This window comes from Lissotriton vulgaris, unplaced genomic scaffold, assembly GCF_964263255.1.
Source record: "Lissotriton vulgaris unplaced genomic scaffold, aLisVul1.2 SCAFFOLD_271, whole genome shotgun sequence".
Classification (NCBI taxonomy): domain Eukaryota; kingdom Metazoa; phylum Chordata; class Amphibia; order Caudata; family Salamandridae; genus Lissotriton; species Lissotriton vulgaris.
The window spans coordinates 399,821-425,735 of NW_028242776.1; the positions used below are offsets into that span (position 1 = coordinate 399,821).

The window sequence follows — 25,915 nt, forward strand, 5'->3', positions numbered from 1 at the left end:
AACACTAACACGCATTGAGGACAAATGACGGTGACGGGTGGGGGAGCTATATGAAAGTGGGCTCATGTAGAAAATAAGAAAGGCATGCAGGTCCTCCCCCTTACCCCCGAGCCCTCGGAAGCCCCCTCCATGCCTTGGAAGTGGGAGTGTGAGGGGCTACAATGCCTCATGCTTTCTGGTAAAGTAGATTTAAAAGTAAAGAAACAGCGCAACTTGGGGTAGGTAGGGGTAATAAAACAAAGCGCAGCGGAGGAAACAAAGGTCCGAGTCCCAGCTTGGGCTCCACATCCTGTGAATCCGTGAAAATCATTCCATCTCCCTGTGCCTATCAATAGCACTACCATGTTTAAAATGGACTGGTGTTTAAGTAATATACCCCTGAACAATACCTTGGACAACATGCTGGCTTTATATAAGGAGGTACTCTGCGCAGTGAAACCACCCGCCACTGTGACCTGTTACCCCAGCCCTCCCAGAGGAGAATCCACGGTTACACGTAATAAAATAAACGAACGCGGTGGCCCTGAAGCCGGTGCTGCACTCTGGGGGAGAGAAACCGCGAAAGTGAAAATGCACCATGCTTGCGCCAGCCTCCAGGGACAGGAGATGTGCATGGGGGTAGAAACTCCAGGGCGATCTGGATCCGTGGAGCTGAGGGGGGCGGGGGAGGGAAACTGAAAGCCAGCAGTGAATCCCGCCGCGGCCGCACCGGAAGTCAGGCAAGGTCGCCTTGTGACGGGGGCGTGGCCGCGTTCGGACCGGAAGAGGAGGCAGGAGGCGTAAATCCGTCTTGCGGCCCGGGGCTCCTGTGAGCGGTGGAGAGCCCCGGGGCCGCCAGCAGGAGGTTGCGGAAGTGTTGCGGGGCTCCCTTGACCAAGTGGGAGCCCCGGGAAAGGAGCGTGCTGCGAGTGGAGACCCCCGAGATTAGCCCGGTAAGTTCCAAAGAGCTGGGGGGGGCCTCAGTGCTCTCGTGTGTGTATGTATGCGGGGGGTGTCTCTGCATGTATGTATGTGCGTGCGTGGGCGCTCGTGTGTGTGTGTGTGTATGCATTGTGCCTGCGTGGGTGTATGTGTGTGTGCGCGCATGCCTGAGTGTGGCTGTGTGTGATTGAGAGTGAATGGCAGGCAGGGGATGTGCACGGTGTCGTGCGCGCCCTCGAGGAGGAATCTGAGACAGCGAGCGTTGGCGATCGCTGTCTCAAATTCCCCCAGACACGCCAGCAAAAGATGTCTTCGCAGACAAAGCATGCTTCGCATGCTTTTTAGGTCTGCTCGACCTAAAAATGGTACTAAATCTTAAAAGGGTGTCCGGTGCAATACTAAAGAACCAGCGCCTCTCTATTAGTAGACCGGTCGCCCCTGCCTTGGTAGTCTATGAAGGGAAGGCTTTAGTCTCTGCAGTTTATGGCTACGAATTATGGGGTGCTGAAAATACTAAGGCACTGGTAACTGCGGAAAATAAGTTCAGAGATTTAGTCTCACTCCCAGCTTCTACCCCTTTGTTACCCTTATTTTTTGATATGGGAAAAAAATTTGATCTCGGAAAAAGTTCAACTAAGGCCGCTGCTATTCTGGGTGCGCCTTAGAAGAACTGAGGAACTAGCCGGGTATGCCCGAGTGCTGGACGAGTTAATAACCCTAAATGTTTCTCACCAAATAAAGTGGCTTAACAACCTTAAGAAATTAGTAATATCAATAGGCCTGGGGGAGTCCTGGGCGTCACAAGTCCCTCCTGCAAAGCAAATTGTAAAGAAATTATATTGGGACTGGGTTGAGGCCAAGATTAATAACTCAAATTTGGGGACTTTAACGACGAACTTTCTTATACATAAACCTTCAATGAAGTTGGAACCATTTTTGGATTTTATCCAAGTAGCTAGAGATAGAACCTGGTTCTTGAAATTAAGGTATGGCACCCTGCCCCTTAAAAAATGTATGGAAAGGTGGAAGACCAAGGGGGGGATTGAACGAAAATGCCCAGGTTGCCAATGTCCAGAGGAAACCCTTGGCCATTTTTTATTTGCCTGTTCAGCATACAAATCCGTTAGGGCTAAATGGTTGAAACCTGTATGCAGCGAGTTGGGTGTAAAAGATCATAGGTCAGCCCTCCGTATCATCTCAACTAATACTGTTTCTATGCATATCATCTGTGGGGTGGCAAAATATGTGGAGGGTGCTTGGATAATACGCTCTAGATTGTTGGGTAACGCATAAATACTTTTTAATAAGCAAACATTGTTTTAATCATTGTTTTTTCCTTGCTGTTCTTAAATTGCTATTTGCTGTTCTGGATGTAACTGTAGTACTTTGGATGGATTGTTTTTATATATTTGTATGTTTGTACTTTTATGATAAATATCTATCGAATAAAGTATTACAACAGCAACCCATCCAAGCTGCCACTGCAGTAGGCAAGCGTAGAAGTTAAAGCAAGCAGTCACAGAGCGAGTAGAGTGTCATCAATGTAACTCATGGAGAACAGTCTGAATGTGCTTAGCTGGTGGGGCCACAGAGAATAAACATGGTAAGGCTGAATGCATAGCTGAGCAGTCCACAAGTAGATTTAACCACTGAAGAGCAAAGAAGGAGGCAGCAGAACCTCCTGGCTCAGACCAGATAGAAAAGAAAACCTATTACGAGGCTGGACTACCCCAGGGCCACCCCATGCATCCTCACAATCAAAGCTGCAGGGGACAGTGTCAAAGACATGAGAAAGGTCAAAGGGTATGAAGAGCTGCCTTACCTCCCTGATCATGAATCCTGCAGAGCTACTGTTGTACTGCGATCAATGACATTTTGGTGCTGTGAGTAGGATCAAAGTTTGCTTGTGCAGGCTCTCGAAGAGAACTGGACACAATGGAAGAGGAAAGAAGGACATTTACTTCTTTCTTGGAGATGAAAAGCAGTAGTTAAATGGGTCAGTAATTACTCCGAACAATGGCACCTGAGGAAGGTTTTGTCAAGAGGGGATACAAAAGACTTTTTACAATTCAGTTGATACTATGCATGCATTCATCATGTACAGGAAGAATCAATAAGAAGCTCAGTCCGAAGAGCGAGCACAGTAGCAATTTGGAAAGAATTCCAGCATAACATGCACCGTGCTGTGATCCGGATATATCCGCTTTAATCAGTTGGATAGTTTGCTTTAAGTACAGTAAAGAGAAACCATGTAGCAGTCTCACCGATGACACTGATAAATTAGTACTGAGAGAAAGGGAGCGTGGCCGTGACTGGCGTCAAGATGGCCACCATCTAGTGAGGCTTCGGTGGTAGCAGCCTTTAATCTCGCTAAATTCTCATCATCGCCTCTTGCTCAGAAAAACTGCTCGGATACTGCAGCTGAGATCCTGACCTACTGAAGGGACCAGCTTTGAGCAATATTGGTGCCTGCTAACCGCTACTCCTGCCATCGGCTAGCTGTGCAGCCTTAGAGGCCCAGTCGGTGACAGGTGCCGCTGGCGAGCTGGAGGCCGAGGTCACTCAACCACCCTGGGATTGCGTAGTGCACCCAACACTCACTCTCTGTGGTCGGTGCTCAGAGTCCCCATGCTGCATGCTGAACCTCCAGGCCGCACCAGACCAGACGGCGTGGGAGCCAGCTCCGATTGCCCTTTGCTGGAGATTCCGTTCAGCCCCTGTGACCCTGACCGGCTCTGCAGCTGCTGTTGGGGTGTCCTGTTGCGGCCAAGGGAGCCCGCTGCTTTTGCTGGCTGCTGAGGCGGCGGCCTTGCTCTTCGGCGGGTATGAACACTGTTGCCACATGAGTGTATGCGGACTCTGCTACGTGAGGCGGTGGGGGCCCTGCTGCGGCCACCGGTTGTTGCAGTAGGTGCTCCTTCACTCAGTGAGGCCCAGTCTTCTAGTGCCACACCCCGGCTGACTCACAGGTAGAGACCGCCAGAGCATTGTCCCGGGTGCTCTTCTTGGGCATACAGTATATCCAAACCTCCTGTACATTTCTGAGCAGTGCCTATGGTGGATGGGGACTCCCCTCGGACTCCTTGCAACCCGCTGTTTCATTGGGCTACCTACTAAACTCACCGTCACAAGGTCATGCTGGTGCATTGTTTGTGGATAAAATGAATTGGGACTGTGCCTAATCTTACGCCCTGCTGGTCTGGCCCCTTACACATCTGCACTTTTAACGGAGGGTCACATCTCATATTTTTCCTAGACTCTGCCTCAACATCCGCTTTGTGGTCTTTCATTCAGAGAATCTCCCTACTGCATCTGTTAGACACTCTGTCAACCCTTTAGAGGTCTACCTGGCATTCCGGACTCCAGTCCTTCCCATTGGTACTGTCACTGTCCCACCTACCCTGCCAGTGCAACTTCTCTCAATGTCCAGTCTAATATAGAGCTATTGCTACAACAGTACAACGCGGTCACCAGTGTGGTTCACCCTTCTGCCATAATGGGCCGCACTAATCCCAAACAGTGCAGAGTAACCTTTGAAAAGATCAAACCTACCAGGGGCCATGGCTCTCATTCCAACACAGGTGAAGTTGAGGACTGTGACCCAGATGCAGTTACCTTCAACGATATGTCCGCATTTATGGTTGAACTCAAAGCGGGTTTTCACACAATGGATCTGCATTTCGACATGCTTGAAGACCGCATAGACAGAATGGGATAATAGTTGGATTGTCAGGGAACTAGAATTGATGGCGCAGAGGAGAGGATGTCTGGGTTGGAGGACGGCACGCCACCACACAGAAAAGACTGAACAAGATGGAACTGCTCACTTTTACTCTTGAAGGACATTCCTAGTGGGTGCCAGACACGCCATTGTATGTACCTGGTCTTCAGTTTTCAGAAATGACAAGCGGTGGGAGGCATGCCATGAGCGCAGTGGATCCTGACACCCAAATGCTGCAGGCATTCACTTGGAAACGGAGGCGTTTCTGGTATTGGTTTATGTTTACAGGGCTAAAACAAACTTTGGGAAGGGTATTCTGTAAAAGAACTCAAAAAGATTCTTCCAGGGGACAAAAAGTTTGGTCTATGATGTGCTAGAGGGCCGCAGTGATGCCAGCGGGGTCTCGGTCGGGTGAGGTGGTATTGGTGGGTGTAGGAAAAGCAAAAAATATACATCCATTGGCTGAATTGATAATGTGAAACCAGAAAACCTTAGCTTATCCCGGATTCCCCACTTTACCAAACAGTGTGATCCTAGACATCAAAATACATGACGTTAGGTTGTTCACTGTGTAAAACCTACTCCTATGTAATTCATGTAAAATAGGAACCCAGGCCATCCAAGAAGTGCACATAACAACTGACTTGGCTCTTTAGTTCACTATTGGTGTTGTTCTCGGGGTAGGGTGAAGAATTAATGTTTCAAAACTCATGTTTGAAATTTATCACTTTTAACTTAATACTTCTCAATGCACTGATATAATCAGTTATAGTACGGTGAAAAGGTTCTGCATGTTAATTAAATCCACTTTTTAAAGAAACACATTTTTTTTTACACCTTTGGTGCAAGATGTCTTTAAACATGAAGTTGTTTAAGCATTGAACTCCCTAGTTACTTCCTTTCTTTAACACTAATTAACCTTGGAATAAGTGATTGCCTATTTAGCATCTTTTTATTGTTGGTGCTAGCCTTCTTTTTTAAAGAGTGTAGTGGAGGAGATAAGCCTTGTTTCGGGAGGGAGTGAGTTCCAAATCCTAGGCGCCATTCCTGAGAAGGAGCGCTTGTATGTTTTTTCCTTCCGGAATCTTCGAGGTTTCAGCAGAAGATTGTTTGTGCCTCTCGTGTTTCTGATTCCCCCAGAGATTGTCAATTTCTGAGCAAGGTAGCCGGGTGAGCTTAGGTGTACCGCCTTGTGTGTCATGCAGGCGATTTTCAGATGTATTCTGGCTTCAAAAGGCAGCCAATTCAGGGACTTCAAGTCAGGGGTAATATGGGAGTGCTTTTTTGATCCAGTGATGAGTCTCGCTGCAGCATTTAGAGACGCTTTTAGTAATGCGGTTGTAGTTAGTGGGAGTCGGCAGAGGGCGGTGCTGCCGTATTCAATTCGTGGGATGACTAGTGCTTGTACTGCAGTTTGGAAGTCTTTGGCTGGGAGGTAGGGTTTAAGTTTCCTCAGAGTATTGATCTGGAAGTTCGCTCCCTTTGTTGCCTTGCTGATATGTTGCTGCATGTTGAGATTGGTGTCGAGTGTTATGCCTAAAGATTTTGCTGAGTCCACGATGGTGGGTTGGACATTGAGTGCGGTTAGGAGTTTAAGCCAATGTTGAGTGGTGGATATCTTCGCTGGAGGTGAGATCAGAAGGAACTCTGTTTTCAGGGCATTGAGTTGGAGGTGATTGTCGGCAAGCCAGGATTGGGTGCATCTGATCGTTGAGTTCAGGAGCAGTATGTCATTGGGTGATTGTAATTTGAGGTAAAGTTGGGTGTCATCGGCGTACATGTGAAAGTGTACATTGGATGCTTGTAGCAAGGTGGTGAGAGGTTCCATGACTAGGTTGAACAAAGTTGGGGATAGAGAGGATCCTTGGAGGACGCCTAGCGGTACAGGTATTGGCGAGGACATCAGGTTGCTGCTCTTGAATTTCTGCGACCTGTTGTGAAGAAAGGAAGTGAACCATTTGAGGACAGTTCCAGATAAGCCCATTCTTGTGTTTAGTAGTTCTAATAGATTCTCATGTTTAACGGTGTCGAATGCTGAGGAGAGATCAAGAAGTATGAGGAGGCAGGTGTCGTTTTGGTCTAGCATTTGAAGTGCGTCGTCAATTATGTGAGTCATAGCAGTTTCTGTGCTGTGTCCTGCTCGGAAGCCTGACTGGTGAGGGTTGAGGAGATCGAATTGCTCAATGTGTTTAGTCAATTGTAGTTGTGCGCATTTTTCCAGCAGTTTGGCGAGAGTGGGGATATTGGTGATGGGACGGTAATTGTTGAGATCAGAGGGGTCGGCTTTTGGTTTCTTTAGTAGAGGTGTGACCTGACCAACTTTGAGGGAGTCAGGTATGCTTCCTTGTTGGAGAGAGCTGTTGATGATTTTAGTCCAGAGAGGGAGAAGCAAAGGGGTAAAGTCTTTTACTGCGAAGGCAGGGAGGGGGTCCGTGAGGTGATTGGATGGTTTCAGGGTGCTGAGTAATTTGCCAATTTCTTCTTCCGAGTATGTGCCAAAGGTTGACCATGTAGAATTGTTTTTTGGTTCAGCGGGTGCTGGGCATTTGGGTTTGGAGTAGAGGCTTGCGTCAATGAGGAGATCGCTTTTTATTTTGTCAGTTTTTTGGATAAAGAAAGCAGCAAAGTCTTCACAGGAGGGTGCCGCACGCACTGTGTTGAGTGGTTGTGGTAGCTCCTTGGATTGCGATTTGATTAGCTCAAACAGTTTTCTCGGGCGGTTTTTTGCTTGGTCAAGTTGGAGGCTGAAGAAGTCCGATTTTGAGCGTTTTATTTTCCTGAAGTAGGCGTTTCTCTTTTTCTTCAAATCTTTTAGGTGCATTGCGGAGGGGGCTGATCTCCAGGTCCGTTCTGCCATTCGCATGTCTCTTCTATCTTCGTTGAGACTCCCGTCGTACCATGGTTTGGAGATTTTAGTAGAGACTCTTTAGCTGCATAGGTGCAGCCTCATTAATTATAGAGGTCATAGTGTTGAGATAGTGGTCTGTCAGAGTTTGGACGTCCGAGGCGCCTGCAGGTGGGAGTAGGAGATTGCAACTGTTAGGGGGCAGAGAGCCTGGGTTGAGCTTTTTCGAGTCTCTTTTCCAGACTTTGGGCTTGGAGAGTTGCGCCGGGTTAACTTTGACTTTTTCGTTGATAAAGAATGTGATAATATGATGATCTGACCAGTCACAGGGTTGGATGGATTCGAGTTGGATAGAGTCCTCTTTGGAGATGATCAGGTCGATGGTAGAGCCTTTCTCGTGGGTCGGGCTGTTGCATATTTGGGTGAGGTTAAGGGCATCGAGGACATTTTTAAGACTATTTACCACCACGTCGTTGCGGTCATTCCAGTGGAGGTTGAAGTCACCAAGGTATATTTGGGTGAGCTGGCGTCCGGAATTGGTTGAGATCATATCCATGATTTGTTGGGAAAAGGTGAGGTTGTCCCTGGGTGGGTGGTAAATGCTGTGACGAGAGCATATCGGTTTGCCCTCACTAATAATGTCGAGGCAGATGTATTCCCAGGATGTTGGGGATGGTAGGGATGTGGAATTGACTTTCTGAACAGAGAGGTTGTTCCTGTATATGCATGCGATTCCACCACCTATTTGGCCTGTTCTGTCTAGCCTGATAATGTGGTAGTTGGGAGGAACCAGAATGTCCATTATGGGTGTCGAAGATTCAGTTAGCCACGTTTCAGTCAGGATGATTAGGTCAAGGTCCCGGGATAAGAGGAGCTCAGCAATGGCTGCTGAGTGTTTCGTGGCCGATCTGCAGTTGAGAAGAGTGCATTTGAGACGGGGTGTGTAGAGAGTGTTAGATGGTTCTAGCGAGAGAGGGACTTTTCTAAGGTTATTGGGGATGGAGAGTCTGCTGTTTAGTGTGGGTGGTCTAAGGGGATTTGGGTGTATCGTGGGAATGTTACGGTGTGGGGTGCTTGTGTGAGTTTGGGGGGCTGGGTCATAGGAGCGGAGAAGGGGGAGTGTGTCGAGGTCAGAAGAATAGTTGTGGGTGCGGCGAGGGCGGTTGTTGCGATTAAGAGCTGGGATTGATGTCAGCTTGGGGGATAGCTGAGTGCGAGAGTTAGTCGGAGGGGTGGGGGACAAGTTTGGCAGGGAGGTGTAGAAGTGTGAGGGGTTGCAGGGGCGATGCGGGGGACGAGGGCAGTTGCTGCGCCTATGAGCAGGGATTGACGCCTGGTGTGGGGCGTGATGAGGGTGGGGGTCCGCCGGCGGAGTAGGAGACAAGTTGGGAGGGGGGTGGAGGTGGGTGGGCGGTGTATGGGGCGTGTGGAGAGTAGTTCTTTGATGGCGTGAATGTCTTCTTTGATCTGAGTGAGGGTGGCCGTGATGTATTCCATCGTAGGGTAGGTGGTGGGGGTGGGAGTGGCAGTCAGGGGTGAATGGCTGGCCAGGGAATTCGTGTGCAGGTGGGAGGGAGGGCTGGTGTTCGAGCAGGTCTGCGTTGGTGTGCGGGATGGGGTTAGGGAGGCGAGAGGTTTTGGACGGGAGGGGTGTGGATGAGGTAGGGAGGAAGTTGGTGTTATGGGTGGGGGCATTGGTGGTAGGCGGGGGGGACAAGGTGTAGGCTGGGAGACTGGTGGCCGTGGTGGGGGTGTAAGGAGGGTAATGGGGGCTGAGAGTAGGGGGGGGAAGTGGGATTGGAGATGGTCCTGTTGGGGGGAGTTAAATTAGGAGAGGGGGTACGTTCTGCGAGGTTGGTTAGAGGGTAATGAGGACTGAGAATGGGGGGGATAAAGGGGGGGAATTGTCGGAATGCGTGTTATTCTGGTGCTGGACTAAGTTAGGTGTGTTATGGGTGGGAACTGTGCTGTCAGCGGCGAGCGGGGTGTTAATGCCCGCTGTAGGTGTGATAGGAGTGTTGAGGGTATGTGTGGAGGTCCGCAAGTTGGTAGAAGGGGCGGGGGTAAGAGCGGTGTATGAGGGGGAGCGATCTGTGTCTGTGATGGAGTGCTGAATTGGGATAGTGGGGTTGTGGTTAGGGGATGGGAGGTCAGGGGTGGTCGGTGTGTCCCTGATTGAAGAGTATGTAGCTGTGAGGTCATGGTTGGTGGGACTGGGGGAGATATGAGTGTTTGTGTTTGTCCGTGAATTGGAGAGGTGTTCTTTGAAGGTGGGGAACATGTTGTCTAGCAGTTCCAGGTTCCTGTCTGTGGATTGTGATAGGACAATCCCGTTATTGTAAATAGTGATGGTGGCTCTGCCTGGAAAGACTTGGGATGGTGTGATGGAGAGAGTTAGGCTGTGAGCGGATTTTCTAGTGGAGGAGACGGTGAGTAGGGTGAAGAACGCTTTTCTCCATTGAGCTCTGCGTATGGTGTGGAAGATGATATCGGTGTTCAGGGATCCATTGACCGGTGAGAAGTAGGTGTCAGCAAAGGGCGTTTCCGAGTGTGACCTAAGGAAGTTGTGTTTAAAACGTTTGTCAGCTTTTCTGGTGAGTGATGGTGGGTAGTTGATTTTGTATGTGTGTTTGCCGATGGGGTCCATGTTGCGTTGCAGGATTAGGTGGGTATGGGAGGATGCAGTAGTGCACTATAGTGGTACCAATGTGCAGAAAAACATGTGTGCAGAAAAACAGGTGCATACAGTAGGATACACAGTAATAAGTTATAAATTACAAAGTGACACTAGTAATCAACCAGCATATCCAGGATGTAGGAGCGAGCAGTAGGGCAAATACATACGGTAAATTGTGAGGTACAAGGTGTAAGAATAGGCATAATACTGATAATATATAAGGGTAGGGTACAATGGTAGAGTGCACTAATGTACTATAGTTGATAATATTGCTAGAATATAGAGGAAGGATCCAGATACAACAATTTACATGAGTCAAAACTCAAAAATCGAAGGTGACATTGGTTGTCAACCCAAATAGTGTGAGGTAGCAATCTGTGCATTTACAAATGTTCAAAATACAAGTAAAAGTGGCACTAGTGAGGAATCCTAATGTACGAGGTAATAATCTGTGCTTACAGGTGTTCAAAATACCGATATAGGTATAGTACTACAATGGTATGCAAACACTCTGTCATATTTAAGGTAGTAATCTGTGCAGTACAAATGTTTAAAATAAAGCTAGAGTGTACTAATGCAATGATGGCAAACACTCTTTCATATATGAGGTAGCAGTCTGTGTAGTACAAAAATTCAGAATAGGCTAGGAGAGCAATACTGCAATAATACAATAATAGGTAGACATTCTTTCATATATGAGGTAGTAATCGGACCTAAACAGATGATAAAACTATAAGTAAGAGTATAATAATACAGGCATAGGTCAGCATTCTGTTTTACTAGTCTAAAATACTATAATCCAATAAAAACTAGAAACTAGACTAAAATGGCCGCCAAATAGTTCAGATCAAGCCAGTAGTCCTCTGTTTGTTGCTATGCAGGCTGGGAGAAAGAGAGAATAGTCCTCTGTTTGCTGCTATTGCTCTGAGCACAGGGGAAGAGATTCCACTTTCTGTTTAAGCAAACAGAGCTCAAGGATAGCTGGGAGGCATCTTATCTCTATGTGGGGGAGTTGAGCTGAAGGGCCACGTGGACGACAGAGGTATGGGGGGGATTTATTGTTACAGTTTTATGGCCCCAGCCATTTTGTACAAAGGAGTTAGATTTTTCAAAAGAGTTAGATTTTTCAAAAGAGAGCCGGCGGGTGGGAGAAGTAAATACCTGAGTTTCTGTGTTTCAGTAAATATTGCCCGTAGAGTTTTACAGAAGCACTACATTAATCCATGATTGGCTTCCTTCCTCTTCGTAGATGTAAGTGGCTGAATATACTTGATCTCACGTCAGAGCTCAGCCTGTATTATAGTGAAAAGCATCCCATCCATTTGCCAGGAATCTACCGATTTGTCAATGTCAATGGGGGCAGGCTTCGGTGTTCTGTCGCCCCTACAGCTCCTCGCTCGCTATTTTTGAAGTTGAGCTGTGTTTAGCTCACTCGGGTCCGCTTCGAGAGCTTGTGACCCCCGCCGTGTTAGCCAGCAACCGGCGTCCAGCGTCCCTCCCGGCTCTCCAGACCGCTCGTATTTCTCTGCTGCGGTGTGTGGGGGAGAGGGGGGGGGGGGGTTGCGTCGTCATGTCCCGGTGCTGCCTATGCTGCCGTCGGGACCAAAGGGAATGAAAGGGGTCCGGTGCTCCTCCTGCTTTGGTCCTGGTGCCCGCTGCCCCGCTCTGATTCCTCTGCTGTGGCGGTAGGTGCAAAGGGGTGGGGGGAGGGGGGGCCTCCGTTGTCGTCTTGCTCCCGCTGATCTCGCTGATCTCGGTGATCCTCCTGCCGATCCCGGTGCTGCGACCAGCGTCCTCTGCTGCAGTCGGGCGGGTGTTCCGTTGTTGTTGCCTCAGCCTCAGCCCTCTTCGGTCCCGGGGTGTCCGCTGAGATGCGACCCCCTGGCTCCCGATCTCAGCGTCTGCCTTCTATTCGGGGGTGGGGGGGGGGGGGACGGTCCGGTGTGCGTTCTGTTCTGTCCCCGGTGCTGGCTGTGGAGGATATCGGGTGTCGATTACCTCCGACCCGAGCCTCACTCCGCCTAACGCTGTCCCTTGGGTTCCTCTGCTGTGGTGCGGGCCGTTTCCAACGTTGTTCCGCGTCTCAGGCTTTCACAGCACTCCGTTCCTGCAGGGACTTCTCTGTTGTGACGCTGGCGGGTCACAGCGGTGTCCAGAACATTACTCCTGTTCCTGGGGAGGTCGATGGCTGCTGCTAACAGGGATATACCCGGTTAAGGGATCCCAAGCACGGGGAGCTCCTTCACGTACATGGATTTTTAGGTGTGGCTTAACAGTGCATTCATAAGCCAGAACCATTGGCATTGCTAATGCTCGTTGAAAAAAGTCACTCAATCATAAGGCACTTAAAGGAATACAAAATTTGGACTGGTACAATTGCATAGCTTTTGTTCATACTTAATTCATTTGATTTTTCTTTATTAAGTGATCCATGATTGATACACAATGAAAACTCACTGTGAGCCACTGCTCGGCCATTGGTTTTGTGGATCCCAGAATACTGAACAAACAGCAAGCACTATATTTCTCTGGAGACTGTAAGAGTCTGGCAGGCATAACTGTACATTACTTTCATACATGAATTTCAGTAAAAAAAAAAAAAAAGAAAAAAAAAAAGAAAAAACCCCCCGACAAAATAGTTCTTGCCCTTTCTCTTTCTGACCCACGTATGTTCACTATTTCCTATTATAACAATTAGTTTCTTTAGTGAAACACTTAACAATCTAAGCAAATAACTTGGTTAACTCAGAATTGCTGAACTTTTTTGGTTCACCTCTGGGTTTTCACACCCGATCGCCCCAAAAAAGTGCAAATAGGCATGAATCGAAAAACATTTCATATTGGCCACTCCCTTAAAAATTGTAAAAACTATTGGCCTTTGAATGGACCAGAGCAAAGAATAGCATCACAAAACTCAGGATCTCACCATATGGCAAAAGAAGGGCTCACTACCATACTAATAGGAAAAACACATTATTTAAGGGGTTATTGCAATTTACAATACCGTGTAAGAACAATCAGAACATTTTCTCTTGATGACAATGACCTCAAAAATAACCATCCACAGTTGAATAATACACCTCTACTTCTAGAGCAAAAAACGAAGCCAGTGCCTAACATAATAACGTACTATAAACTGGATGTAGGCATAGTGGACAGCGTTTAAGAAGAAAATGCAGTTTTACAGAATGCCACAGACCTAGCAATAGCTAAAGCAAGGTAACATAAGTAACGCTGAAATTTGTTTAGTAGCCATCAGGCGTCTCAAATTGACAGTTTGTGCTACTTCTTACCCGATTGTTGGATTGATGTTAGGGTCAAAGCTGTCTTCCACAAAACGCCACACTATGCTTGATTTACCTACTCCTGTGTCCTGAAAAGATACAAAAAGGAGTGTCAGTCGAAGTTAATGTGGAACAAGCAAATAATTAAATATAATTTACTGCATTTAAATTCTCAGACAACAATGTCAAAGTGTTAGGACATGAAACAAATTGGCCATTTTGAGGTTATGAAGATGGCGCAAGAAAATACTTTCATGTTCAACCAGCGTAGGATATATAGACAGCTTCTTAAAAGCACATCTCTTCGTCCAACTTCCTTTGAAGAATCAACAATGATAGTTCAACTATCAACCTATCGCATCTTAATGTCCATAAAATCTGACTTGCCATTAGACCCAGCTCTACCGGATTCCCTACGAATAGCTGGTAACATTATTCTACCTATTCTAATTAACATTCTAAATAGGTTCCTGGTACACAGTAGTGTTCCCTCAGCATGGAAGCAAGCTAAAGTTTAAACTCTGCTTAAGAAACCACATGCAGACCGCCTGATGGTCGCTATCTTTAGACCAATTTCATTGCTCCCAATCACAACTAAAATCTTAGAAAAGCATGTTAATACACATCTCTCTAACTTGATAGAAAATCATTCTATCCTTCATCCTACCTAAACAGGATTCAGATCAGGACGCAGCACTTTGACCGCATTGTTGGTAGCCACTGAAGAGCTCCAGGCCATCCTAGACCGGGATGGCTCAGCGGCTGTGATCATGCTGGATTACAGTGCCGCCTTTGACCCAGTTTCCCATTGCATCCTGGTCCGGAGACTGGACTCTGTCCTTAGGTGGATTCAAGGCATTTATGAACAAAAGAAGTTTCCAGGTTCGTGATGAGCCATTTCTTTCACCTAGATAACCCATTGGATGCAGAGTCCCACAGGGCTCCTTGCTAGGCCCAACATGCTTTAATGTAGATGTCGCCCCGCTGGCAAGAATCCATTATCATGCATACCCACTGCAAGGAATTCTTTTCAAAGAACCACAAGGACCGTTTCTTCAACTCTAGGTCTTGTTCTATCACAGGTATGCTCCAGTTCTTTTCTCCCGCTGTAGAGCCACCCTCATCACTTGCCTATATTCTTACCATCTTTTCTCCCTGCAGTTGAGGTCCGGCTTCGACCGACTCAGCTACTGCGCCCAGCACGATTTAATCAACAAGGACCACCGTGTCCCGAAGCTGTTCCTTCCTTTCTCCCCTGCAGGTATTTACTCTTTCTGCAACTACCCACTCCCCCTCACCCTTGTCCCCCAACTCACATGTAGCCGTTCTTACAGCACTTTCCTTTCCTCCCATAGAGAGCCTAATTGGACCCTTCTTAGTTCATTTTCCCATCTGGTTGGAATCATAACTACCACAACAGGTAGTTTTCCTCTCCTCTGTCACAGTCCTGTTTTAATTTGAATCTCTTCTATTCTGGGCCTCATTGTAATTTTCTTTCACTTTATACAGCACTATTGATTTAAGTAACCTGGTCCTGATGATGACCTGGAATCAAACAGGTCCAAACGCCGTCGACCACTCAGCGTAACTTCTGGCATTACTGTGGTCAACCTAAGCAACTTAAACAAAAGATCTGCTTTATAAATATTCTTCATTGTATTGTTGACTACCTATTCTATAATCCTTTGCGCCGTTCACACTGTTATTCACTCCATTTGTGTCACTGTGCCATTCACTGTCAAGAGCACGTAAAGTACACACTCACGTTTTGGTTACTTATGCATACATTGTATTGTAGTGCTGATATAATTACTTACAAATAAGAATTTACTTTCTTCCTACAAACTTCTTGTGGTCTCCCTGTCTTCCCCTTTCTGGCTGATTAATGCTCTTTGAATCTGCCCTCTAAAATGATTACCAGTTGAGACAATGTTTCATTCCCTCTCACACAAAGCACCTCTCTGCCCTATACCACTAACACATCCACACGTAACCAACATAACACAAAGCCACACTATACATAACTTTAATCCCTCCAAACACACTCACTATTCATAAAAAGAACACAAGCTCTACCCCTTATTTGCTCCCTTTCCGTCACCAATAAGCCTATACTCAACCAACCATCACATCATCCACCAACACCCTACTACCTAAAACACACAACCAAACAATCCTTATACTCCACCGCACACATTACCCTTTCCAATTAGCAAATCTAACACACTCTTCCCTCTTGTCCATCCCTTCTCACACACCACATACACTCTTTTCCAACACATTACCTCCCCCTTTACTATTCAACTTCCACTCACCAAGAGTACTTTATATCCAAATCCTTCTCAGAAAACCACTACATCAATATCCCCTCTCACTACTCCACAAAAACAAAACATAGCACAGACCAGCACATCAAAATCTCACAGTTTCATAATAAATTTTGTAACAAATTAGAAGCATACACCCACCCTCTTGATTGCACAAATAATACGCATCGTAAACCGCCTTTACTCCTAAATTATTTATCTTCACCAACACCTACCACAAATACACCAAGACAACAAATCTTTCACCTGCCTCTTATCCATTGCAGTGCATGTCCTCTAAACATGACCAACATGTTCCCCCCCACTACCCTTAACCTATACACCTTCCACCCTAAACAGATGCAAAACAAAATAAACAACATGCCACTCTTCAAAGCCTCGCACTTTCATGGCTATTGTACAACAAGGCAAACCCAAAAAAAAAAAAAAAAAAAAAAAAAAAGCTCCCAAAGTCACTCTCACCCAACATCTCCACCACCTACACACGCAGACCTAACAAAGTACCTTCTAACTGCTGGAGGAAAAAAAATAGTGTTTTTGGTTCATTAAAACCATTACAAAAGTACCAGTTAAAAAAGATTTCATACGTATTAAGACAGGAGAAATGCAATTCTAACAAGCATTGAAAATGCAATAGGTCTCGCCTTTTATTAAGTTAAAGCCATTTGCTTTTCTAATGGTATTGTATAGCAAAGCAAATGGCTTTAACTTAATTAAAGGAGAGACCTATTGAATTTTTAGGTTTCGCCTGGCGTCCGCTGCGCTGCAGCGTTCGCGCAGGCGAAATCTTTTGAGAAGCAGTACGGGGGCTTTGTCCCGCCTGCTCTTCCATTGGCTAGCTCCATAAATGGAGGCTAGCCATTGGAAGAGAGATCTGTCCGTCATTGCCGGAGCAGATTCTTGGGCGTTCCGGTGATTTTTCCGCTCTCCGCCCCTTTGTGACGTCATTCCGGCGGTGGGCCGTGTCTGCTTTGTTTCATTCCGCCGAAGATGGCGGCCGAGCAGTAGCTTACTTGCGAAGCTCAGTCTTGAAACTTTCGAGTTCGTATATGTAATGTACCTTTTGCTACCTCGTGTATTTTGTTTGCTCACAATTGTCACTTTTGCCTCATGTAACTTAACGTCTGCTTTTGCAATTTGTTCACTCGGTAATCACAGTGACTAGTGATTTCTGAGGCAGTGTTCACTGCGGCTCTTTAAACTGAATGAGTGGACGGAAGGGGTGAAACTGTGGCCCTTTGCCATGTTGGCTGTGTGGGGAAGTGGTGTTTGCGTGACCCTAAAAATGTGCGTACTGGAGTTCTTAATTCCTCCTCTGCCAGCGCCCGCCATAGTCAGCTGTCTCTTGGGCATAAAAACATTCTCAACTAACGGCGCTAGGCACAGCGACTCAGAGCAGCCCTTTGGGGAGGCGGAGCCATCCGCTGACGTCAGAGGCCAGGGGGGTTGGAGGGTTTAGCACTTGAGCAGATTTCATCCGCTCTGTGGAGATCCTGTTATTATATGTGTAAATTCATACACAACATGTCTGTGTGCCGACGATGCGCGTTGCTAAGAAACAGAGATAAATCCCTGACATCGTACTGCGCACAGGAATGCACTGTGTCAGAAACCTTGCAGATCTATGTAAAAAGATTTTTATCAACACCTACATTTGTTTTGTTCCACGCTAACACCCCAAAAAAAGTTCAAAACGACATCTTGCTGTCTTACCGGTACTTCAATATCACTTACTATAGACGCCACGTGAAATCAAATGCACAGCATTTTTTGGTTGTTTTGTTATTTTTTTGTTGCTGTTATATATAGCGCGAACTCGGCCGAAGGCCGCTTTCCATGAGCACCACATTACACAACACATACTCATGTTTTTTTATAGGCTCGTGGAGATTACGTAATTAGCCAAGAATCACGGGATGTTGAGCAGACGCCCGGAATCCAAGATCCAACCGTTCCTCTATAGTGTTCCCCTGTATTATTACTTCTCTCTACATTCAAGTTTTTAAATCGGTTTACATTGGCGCCTGAGAAACAGCATTCTAATAATGCGGGAATTATTAATTCTGCTGTGAAGAAGCTTGCACTGCTACGTTCTTCACTGGCGCCTGTGCCAAGTGTAGTAATTCTTGTAAATCGTATAAGCAAAACAGTTGGATTTGTAAATGCTTGTCCCCGTTTGACAGCAAGTTATGAACTTTTACCTTACAAACACCTTCGCAAATACATATAAAAGGGAAAACATTCGTTTTCGGAACTTTCGTGCACAATAAACGACAAATAGCGCCCTCTAGCATCAATTCCTATTGTTGCCCTTAACTCACAATATGAAATCCACGTTCTTTTTCCTAGAGCTATAACGCTTCGATATTGACATTAACCCCTGTACTTCAAAGATATGTATATACTGATGCTTCTTACTAATTCCTGTTCCCCCAAAACGATTTTAATCAGCCATTTAGATGAAAGGCATTGTAAATGAAATGTGACAATGTGTGTGTTGACCAATAGCACCTTTTATAGACAAAGCTGCTCCACTGTAGCATTACTGAAATAAACACTTATGGACTGAAATTTGCGTGTGATTTAGCAGTCCAGTTCACTAGTTAAAAATTTTGCGAACCTAATAACTCTGTCTACCATCTCAGTTCAAACACTTTGATCTACTAGTGGTCACTTTCCACTGCCCCTGTAATATTTGGGCCAAACTGTCCGTGTGCCCGTTCCCATAGGACTTTAAAAAAAAATTATTTGTGTAGTAATTTGGTTCCCTAAGGCTGCTTCCTTAAGTCGCCTCGTGAAAGCTCCAAACCTGGTGGCTTAGGAAAGGCATCGAAGCAGTGGGTGGCCAGGATACCTCCATGGCCTGGCTCCCGCTTCTTTTAGGTAATCTTGATAGATTTACCTGAAATCAGGTCGGAAATCTTTCAGACTGACCTCAGCACGTGGACAATGAGCGAGCAGACCAGGGTGTGAGGCCGGTGGGAGAGCTCACCTGGCAGAGAAAGTAGAGATGCATTAGACAAGGTGAATGGGTTGATTAATCCCTGCCCCCGGCGTCCTTCGGGTGGAACGGTATGCCTGCTGGCCCTGTCGGGCTGGGTGCTGGTCTGCTCCACGCTGCCCACTGACTACTAGAAGGTGTCGAGCATCGACGGCACGGTCATCACCACGGCCACCTTCTGGTCCAACTTGTGGAAGACCTGCATCACCGACTCCACCGGCATCTCAAACTGCAAGGACTTCCCGTCCATGCTGGCCCTGGAGGGTGCGTCCCGACAGGGGGGGGGGGGGGGGGGGGGGGGGGCTGTGTGTGTGTCTGTGTATGTATATGTGGCTCTGTGTATGGCTCTGTGTATGTGTGTGTGTGGCTCTGTGTGTGTGTGTGGCTCTGTAGGTATGTATGTGTGTGGGGGTCTGTGTGTTTGTGTGTGGGGGTCTGTGTGTTTGTGTGTGGCATTTGCGATAGATTAAGCTATTGGCATTGTAAATGACCGTGCCATTTATTTATCTGTTTTCAAAACCAACACATACATAAAAATGTTGTCATTTACAATGCCAACAGCTCTAACTTTTTCAAAGGCGAAACCGTTGTAAATGCTTATTAATGCTGGTTTCACCAGGAGTTGCCTGATGTGGCAAAGAATAGCAAGTAGTTTCAATCACTTAGTTCCTCAAGGTCCAGGACATATAATTTAATTTGACACTGAGGTGCTGTTACTCGACACACCAGAAAAGGAAAAACATTAGATAGACAGCATTCAAATTCAGGCATGCAGGGGTCTCTAATTTGCGTTCTCACTACAAAGCAGTCATCTGACTAATAATAGATCTCACATGGATAACAAAATGGTCAATATTCAGTATTAAGAATATATTGATTGTGAACATTCTGTAATGAGAAAAAACCAAAGAACCTGGAGAACAAGAAACCGCAACAAACCAGATTTATGGTACCCCAAAACAATTCAGGTCATTTTTAGGCCTAGCGTTGCAGTGCGCAGCACTGCTCACGCAGCGCAAGACCTCTTGTATGGGCTTCAGAAAGCTAACCACACGCTTGTGCGTGTGGTTTTGCTTTCGCAGGCTGGCAATGGCTGTAGCGTGTTTAAAAAAAAAAAAAAAAAAAAAAAAGTACGCAATTCGGCAAAGGCGGGTGCATGTCCCGCCTCAGCTCCGCCCATTCCCGTCGGTGTCTAGCACGCGCAGCAGAGACAACAGGCTCCATCGCCCCTCTGTAGTGCGCGCGCACCACTAAGGCGGACAAGGTTATTCAAAGCTTCCATCTCACGGCTACCTCATGAAACACGATGAAAGCGTCAAGCGCCTAACTAGCTCAGCTATTAGTGTATGTGTCATACAGCACATCCTTGTAGTGGGTGACATGTGAGAGATGGTAGCGCTGTGCACCAGTAGCATTTAAGAAGGAAATCAAGATTCTAGACATTATTTTGTACCGGTTTGTGCGACACTTTTTTCACTGCACACGCATGTTTGAATACTTGTTTTTTATGCCTTTCCTGTGACGCGAAATTTCTATCGTTACTGCTTCCTTTCATCCATCCCTTCTTTAAATCGCTAAGACTGCTGCACCTGCCCCTTCTTGCCAACAGGGTGGTACCAAATGGCTGCAGCATCAATGACTACAAAACGAATTGTCTAAAGGGTGGACTGAAGACCACCTGCTCTTAAGTTACCGTTTAACAATCGCCTTCCTTACCTGCTCGGCGTAAATTTGCACAGTGAGGTGCTCAGTTTCTTTGAGGTATAAATGTGTCTTAAATATGAGAAAATAGATGTCGGTTTAGAAAGCAGTGTTGTTGCTGCGCCATGAAATGCAGTAATTCTGTCATGACTATCCCGCAACTGCAAAGGCAGAAAAACACAACGAAACACCTTTCCTACGAGTTATTCCTCATTTACACCTTTGCAGTAAAATCACGGTTCATGATCCCGTTAATGCAGTCTCCAGAGTTGTGTTATTGCGGAAAATAGCATGACGTGCTCTAAATGAAGGTATGTGATGTGATGTTCAGCAAGGGCCTTATTACAACTGACTTATTACATTGCAAACCCTACACAAACAAACTCCTGCGCAGGAGCAGCAGTAGAAGTGCTGTGAAGTTTATTGCACCTGCAATTATCAGTTTAGTACCAATTCTCTTTGTTAAACTTTGGCCAGTTAAACCTTTCGAAATATAATTAGAAGAAAAGACTGGTGTTGCCTGGACATGAGAGGGGTGGTGCATAATGAACCTAAATACACATTACTCCACAAATAGTTAGAATAGGCGTTAATTATCACATCCACATTTACTTAAGTTCCCTTTTGTGCTCTAATTTGAACTGTTAAGAAACAGGCTGTTTACCGACTGATATGATGTACTACATAAACAATCTGACCTTTAATTTTGTTCAATTTTCTGCCTTTCAGGGGCACACAAAGGGTGCCCTCCTCTGTTTAACTGTTGCTGTCTCGCCTGAAGGTCTCTACAGCTACGTCAGCAAACATGTTTGCAATTTCTTTAGAAGGTGGTGAACTACTGAATGTATATGGGCACGTTTTATTTAATGAGGTTATTGTAGATCCTGTTACCCATATCCCACTGTCCCCTACGAAGTGAGAGATGGGAGTAGTGGCACAAGCCCTGGTGCGGAACAGGAATGGGCTTATCAGGCCTACGTGTGGTTGTGTTGTGTGCAGTGCAGTGAACCCCAAGTGCAGTATACACCGAACACTAAGACCATAGTACCTCTGCCTACTGCTATTTTTTTTATTTTTGCGGTTTTACATAGCACAAATTCGGCTCAAGGGCACTGGAGCACTTCACACGAGCATGAGTTACATTACACAAGGCGAGATTCTTTTTTAGGCACAGGGGCAGAAGTGATTTGCCCAAAATCACAGGATGTGGAGGCGACACCAGGACTCGGACTCTTTTTCCAAAGTCGGCTGTTCTGGCTATAACAGCACACGCTCTAAAGTACCAAGCATTTGCAATGCAATAGGTCTTGCATTATTAAAGTTTGAGCTATTGGTGTTGCATTATTATTAGCAATGCCAATAGCTCAAACTTTAATAATGCGAGACCTATTGCATTGCAAATGCTGGTTTTGTTAATTAGAGCTTTACATTTTATGGCAGTTGCCTAGCACAGAGCAACAAATAAACACGTCTTCCAATAGTAAATGGGTTTCTGGTCTAAAAAAATTAAAAAGACAGGTCCTTAATGTGAGAAGTTGGCCTGATATGTGATGTCCACTATTCTAGTGGGCACCCTGTATCAGTCCAAACAACCCTTATGGTGATGGTTGTAAAGTCAACCTTATAGACCAGCTATCTTAGTGGTAGCATGGACAGAGCAGTCTTAGGCTAATACTTCAGAGAGCACGTGAAGCCAATTGTTTTACCAATAATAACTCCTTGAATACCAAATGAAAGGACACCACACAAGGTATATATAAAATATATATGTATTTAATACTAACACAACCCCACTGCACTCTTTATGAGGTCAGAGTTCGAGATACAGCACAATTGACTCAATAAGCATACTATAAGTTGCACAATTGACTCAATAAGCATACTATAAGTTGCACAAATAAAATTCTGCCCTAGGGGCCTCACGAACCATATACTAAGTAAGTGGTATAAGAACCACTTCAGAACAGGTGAATAGGCATAGGGCCTAGGGAATCGCTGAAACTACACTGAACAACCACAGGTTAGGAAGTAGGAGTCTCACAGGATGTGTGCGCAGTGCCTAAACACACGCAGCTTCTCATAGACTTTCAATGGGAACATAAAGTTAACAAAGTAGTTGATTTTGGACTCTTCCGGGTGGACTACGGGAAAACCCAGTTAAAGTAGGACACTTGGATAGTTATTACCCACGGGAGCACCGGAGTACTCTAGTTACCTCACCCAGGGAAGCCGGGTGCATAGGTGTTCTTTCGTGTCGGGTTTCGTAGTCAAATCCTATGGAGAACTGCACAAAGAAGCTGCAGGCGATCAGGAAGAAGATGTCCGGTTGGATCCAAGTGTGGATCGAAGCAGTGAAGAACCTGAAAGCAGAGGTGACAAAGTCTGGGTCACTAGCCAGTGACCAGGAAGGAACCAGTAAGGACCAGGCGATGTTGAGCTGCAAACAGGTGAAGAAGTGAAGCTTGTCTCTGTAGCCACATGGACCAGGAGGCGTCGATGACTATCAGGAGCTGGATACGAACTGTCCCACGGAGGATCTCGCTTTTGGCGGTGTCGGCTTCCGGATTGGAGTGAACAAGCCTTGGCAAAGGCAACCCACGCAGGAATGGAAGATCGGCTTCTGTTCAGACCAGCAAGGTCTGGGCAGCTTCCCCTTTACAGGAAAGCAGGAGCAAGGCCGGAGCAACCAGGCAAGCAGTGTTTCGTAAAGATGTCTTCAGGAGGGCCACTAGCCAGCGGGCTAGCAACCACGAAGACGTGTCAAGAGGAAATGCAAGAGCAGGCCCCACGCGGCACTCGTGGAGTGTGGAGGGCTGAGCTTCGGTGCACTTACCACTCGGGGAATGGGCTTCTCAATCCCCAATGCACAACTTCAATGACGCCTCAGAAGCTGCACAGTTTAGCAAAGAGCGAAATGGCCAGTTGTCCGGTCCCACGTCTCTCGTGTCCGCCACGGGTCTCAGCTTTGCTGGAGGTGTGGGTCGGGTCCGAGAAGTCCAGTCCTGCGAAGCAGAGTCGTCGGGATCTTTCAGGAGCGTCGAAAAAGCAAACCGGCAATTCACTAGTTGGTGCCTGTTTGCACAGGGTGGTCACTCCTTGACCACAAGGGAGTTTCTTCAGTCTTCTAGTTGGAGTAGAATGTTGAAGGTCCAGAGTTTCGGTTCAGGATAATCTAAAGTCTCTAGACTCAGCTCCTAGCTTTATACAGATTAAAGGAGCTGGATTACCTGCTAGGTCCCTCCTATGGGTGGAACCTGGGAAGGGGGTGGTTACACCCCTTTCCCTTTGCCCAGTTTCGCGCCATAGCTGGGGCTGGAGTGCCCCAGCAACTGGTTTGAACCGGGCTATGCATGGAGCACCTTGTGTGCCCCAGGCAGTGTCTCATTTCATTCAACCCACCCTGCCCCAATACACGATAGCCTGTCTGGGGAGGTGCTAGCACCTCCTAAGGAAAGAAATCTATTGTCCAGGCCTCCCTTGCTGGAAGGGCTCCCAGCTGCAGGAGGTCAGACTTGTGTCTGTGGCAGCAAAATCCATTTTGTGATGCTGAGACTGTTTAACTTTAACCGGGTAAAGCTACAACCACATGTCTTCTCCCTCTAGAAGGGTGGAATGCTACCCCCATCGCCAGAAATGGCGAGGGGGTAGTATTCCAAAGCGAATTACACCTTACACGACATGTTTTGATAAAGCCAAACCAAAGTTAGCATTAACCGCGAGGATTATAATGCAAGAGTATATGGTATGGCTATATCATAGAACAGCTAAAAGGACATGGTTCCGAAAGCTGCAGACAGGCTCAGCTCATGCTAGAGCGCCATCTCAAATAAAACCAAGCACTCTGCCTTCAGGATTGTCAAGGCCTGCCATAGGAGTGACTTATAGGTATATATGGGTCTATATGTAATGGTAGGTATAGGGATACTATACCTAAGCAAGGGGTGATTACATGACCTTGCCCCAGCTGAGTGATCAGCCAGTTGTGTCAATGTGGATGGCCAGCCAGGGGTGGCATAATACATGCTGCAGCCCCTGGATGCACCTATGCCCTGGGTACCTATGGTACACTATACAGGGCCTCACAAAGGTGACCCAATATCCAATTGGAGATGTACCTAAAGTACATGGAGTCCACTTTACAGTGAGAGCAGATCTCCTGGGGTCCTGATTAGCAGGATCCAAGGCCAACTAAGTCGAAAACCAGCTAAACACTAGGCAAAAAGTTGGGGTAACCATATAGTCAGATATCCACCTTCCTACACTCAACAACTGGTCATTTAATACAGGTATTCATTTGATGAATCAAAGAGAAGTCAGGTGTTCTGAATGTGGTTACTATTTAAGCGGAATCAAATGTCTAATATTCTATTTGTTTGTTTCAAATTTGCAAGCCAAATAAGCACAAACTAAGGATTTCAACCAAATATCATAAACTGAGTGCGGGAGATGTTAAAGAAAGTAGATTTCCAATTTTTGCAAGATTTTCTTTCAACACAGTCTGATTTCATTTTGTACAAATACTAAATTACTACAAAAAAGCCATATCAATTCGCAATTGAAGGGGTACCCTGCCGCCTGAATGAAACCCTCCAACCACAAGTCATAAAAGTTACATCTAAAAACTCAGTTATAAATGCCTTTCCCTCGATGTCTTTGCATTTTTGGAAATCAATAAATGTGTACCTAGGGAGGGTTGAACAGGTTGATGGGACTGGAAAGCAGAGTACAAAGAGATTTATATTTTAGTACCCTATGACAACTGGTTCCTATCTTGTTCATAAAAAGAGAAAACAAAAGGCTCGCACCTCCTTTACAATTTAAATATTTTACGTTTGCTCTTCCAAAGATCACCCATTTAGCCATCATAGTTCCCAAACAATCTGCAAAGGCTTGTGATGCACAAACCGGGAACCAAAGAATTCAGTGTTATGAAATGTTAAAATGTACCCCACCATAGTCCTCCCAGGAGTGTTCCGGAATGCCAAGTAGCCCACTGAAACACACGGTCTCCGCAACTTTCTTCAATTCAAGCTCAATTCACTTCCATTCTTGCCAAGCTATTGCACAGATTTGAGCACCAAAATGAAACTCTGAACTTGACATTTTACATGAACCTCATCAAGGGATTATGCGCTTTCAATGTTCCTCTGTTCCAGTCATCTGCTTTTATATTATTAACTACTGAATTAGGACAGCTGTCTACGGTTTCTTTCGGCCGGATCTCCACACTAACACGACTTTTAACATTATTCCCTGATGAGAAGAGACTTCAGATGTCGATCAGCCACGCAACACAGAGAGCATGGACTCTGAAAGTAGAGGCAATGTTATCGCTTACACCAATTTCGCAAACAAAGCATTCAGTATCTCAGCAACAATCAGATTTCCTAAACATTACATTTTCTGTAAGGAAGACTGGTCTTCTGAACCAATTTCAA

At 46.1% G+C, this 25,915-nt stretch overlaps 1 protein-coding gene across 1 annotated transcript in view; it reads right to left on the bottom strand.

Moving 5' to 3' along the window:
• The window catches only part of LOC147668844 (ras-related protein Rab-22A-like), a 156,336-nt gene that overhangs the window by 96,910 nt on the left and 33,511 nt on the right, over positions 1 to 25,915 (bottom strand). The window contains exon 2 of the mRNA XM_086948399.1: positions 13,458 to 13,537. Coding sequence (XP_086804525.1) covers positions 13,458 to 13,537 — 80 coding nt within the window. The remainder of the gene's footprint in view (positions 1 to 13,457; positions 13,538 to 25,915) is intronic.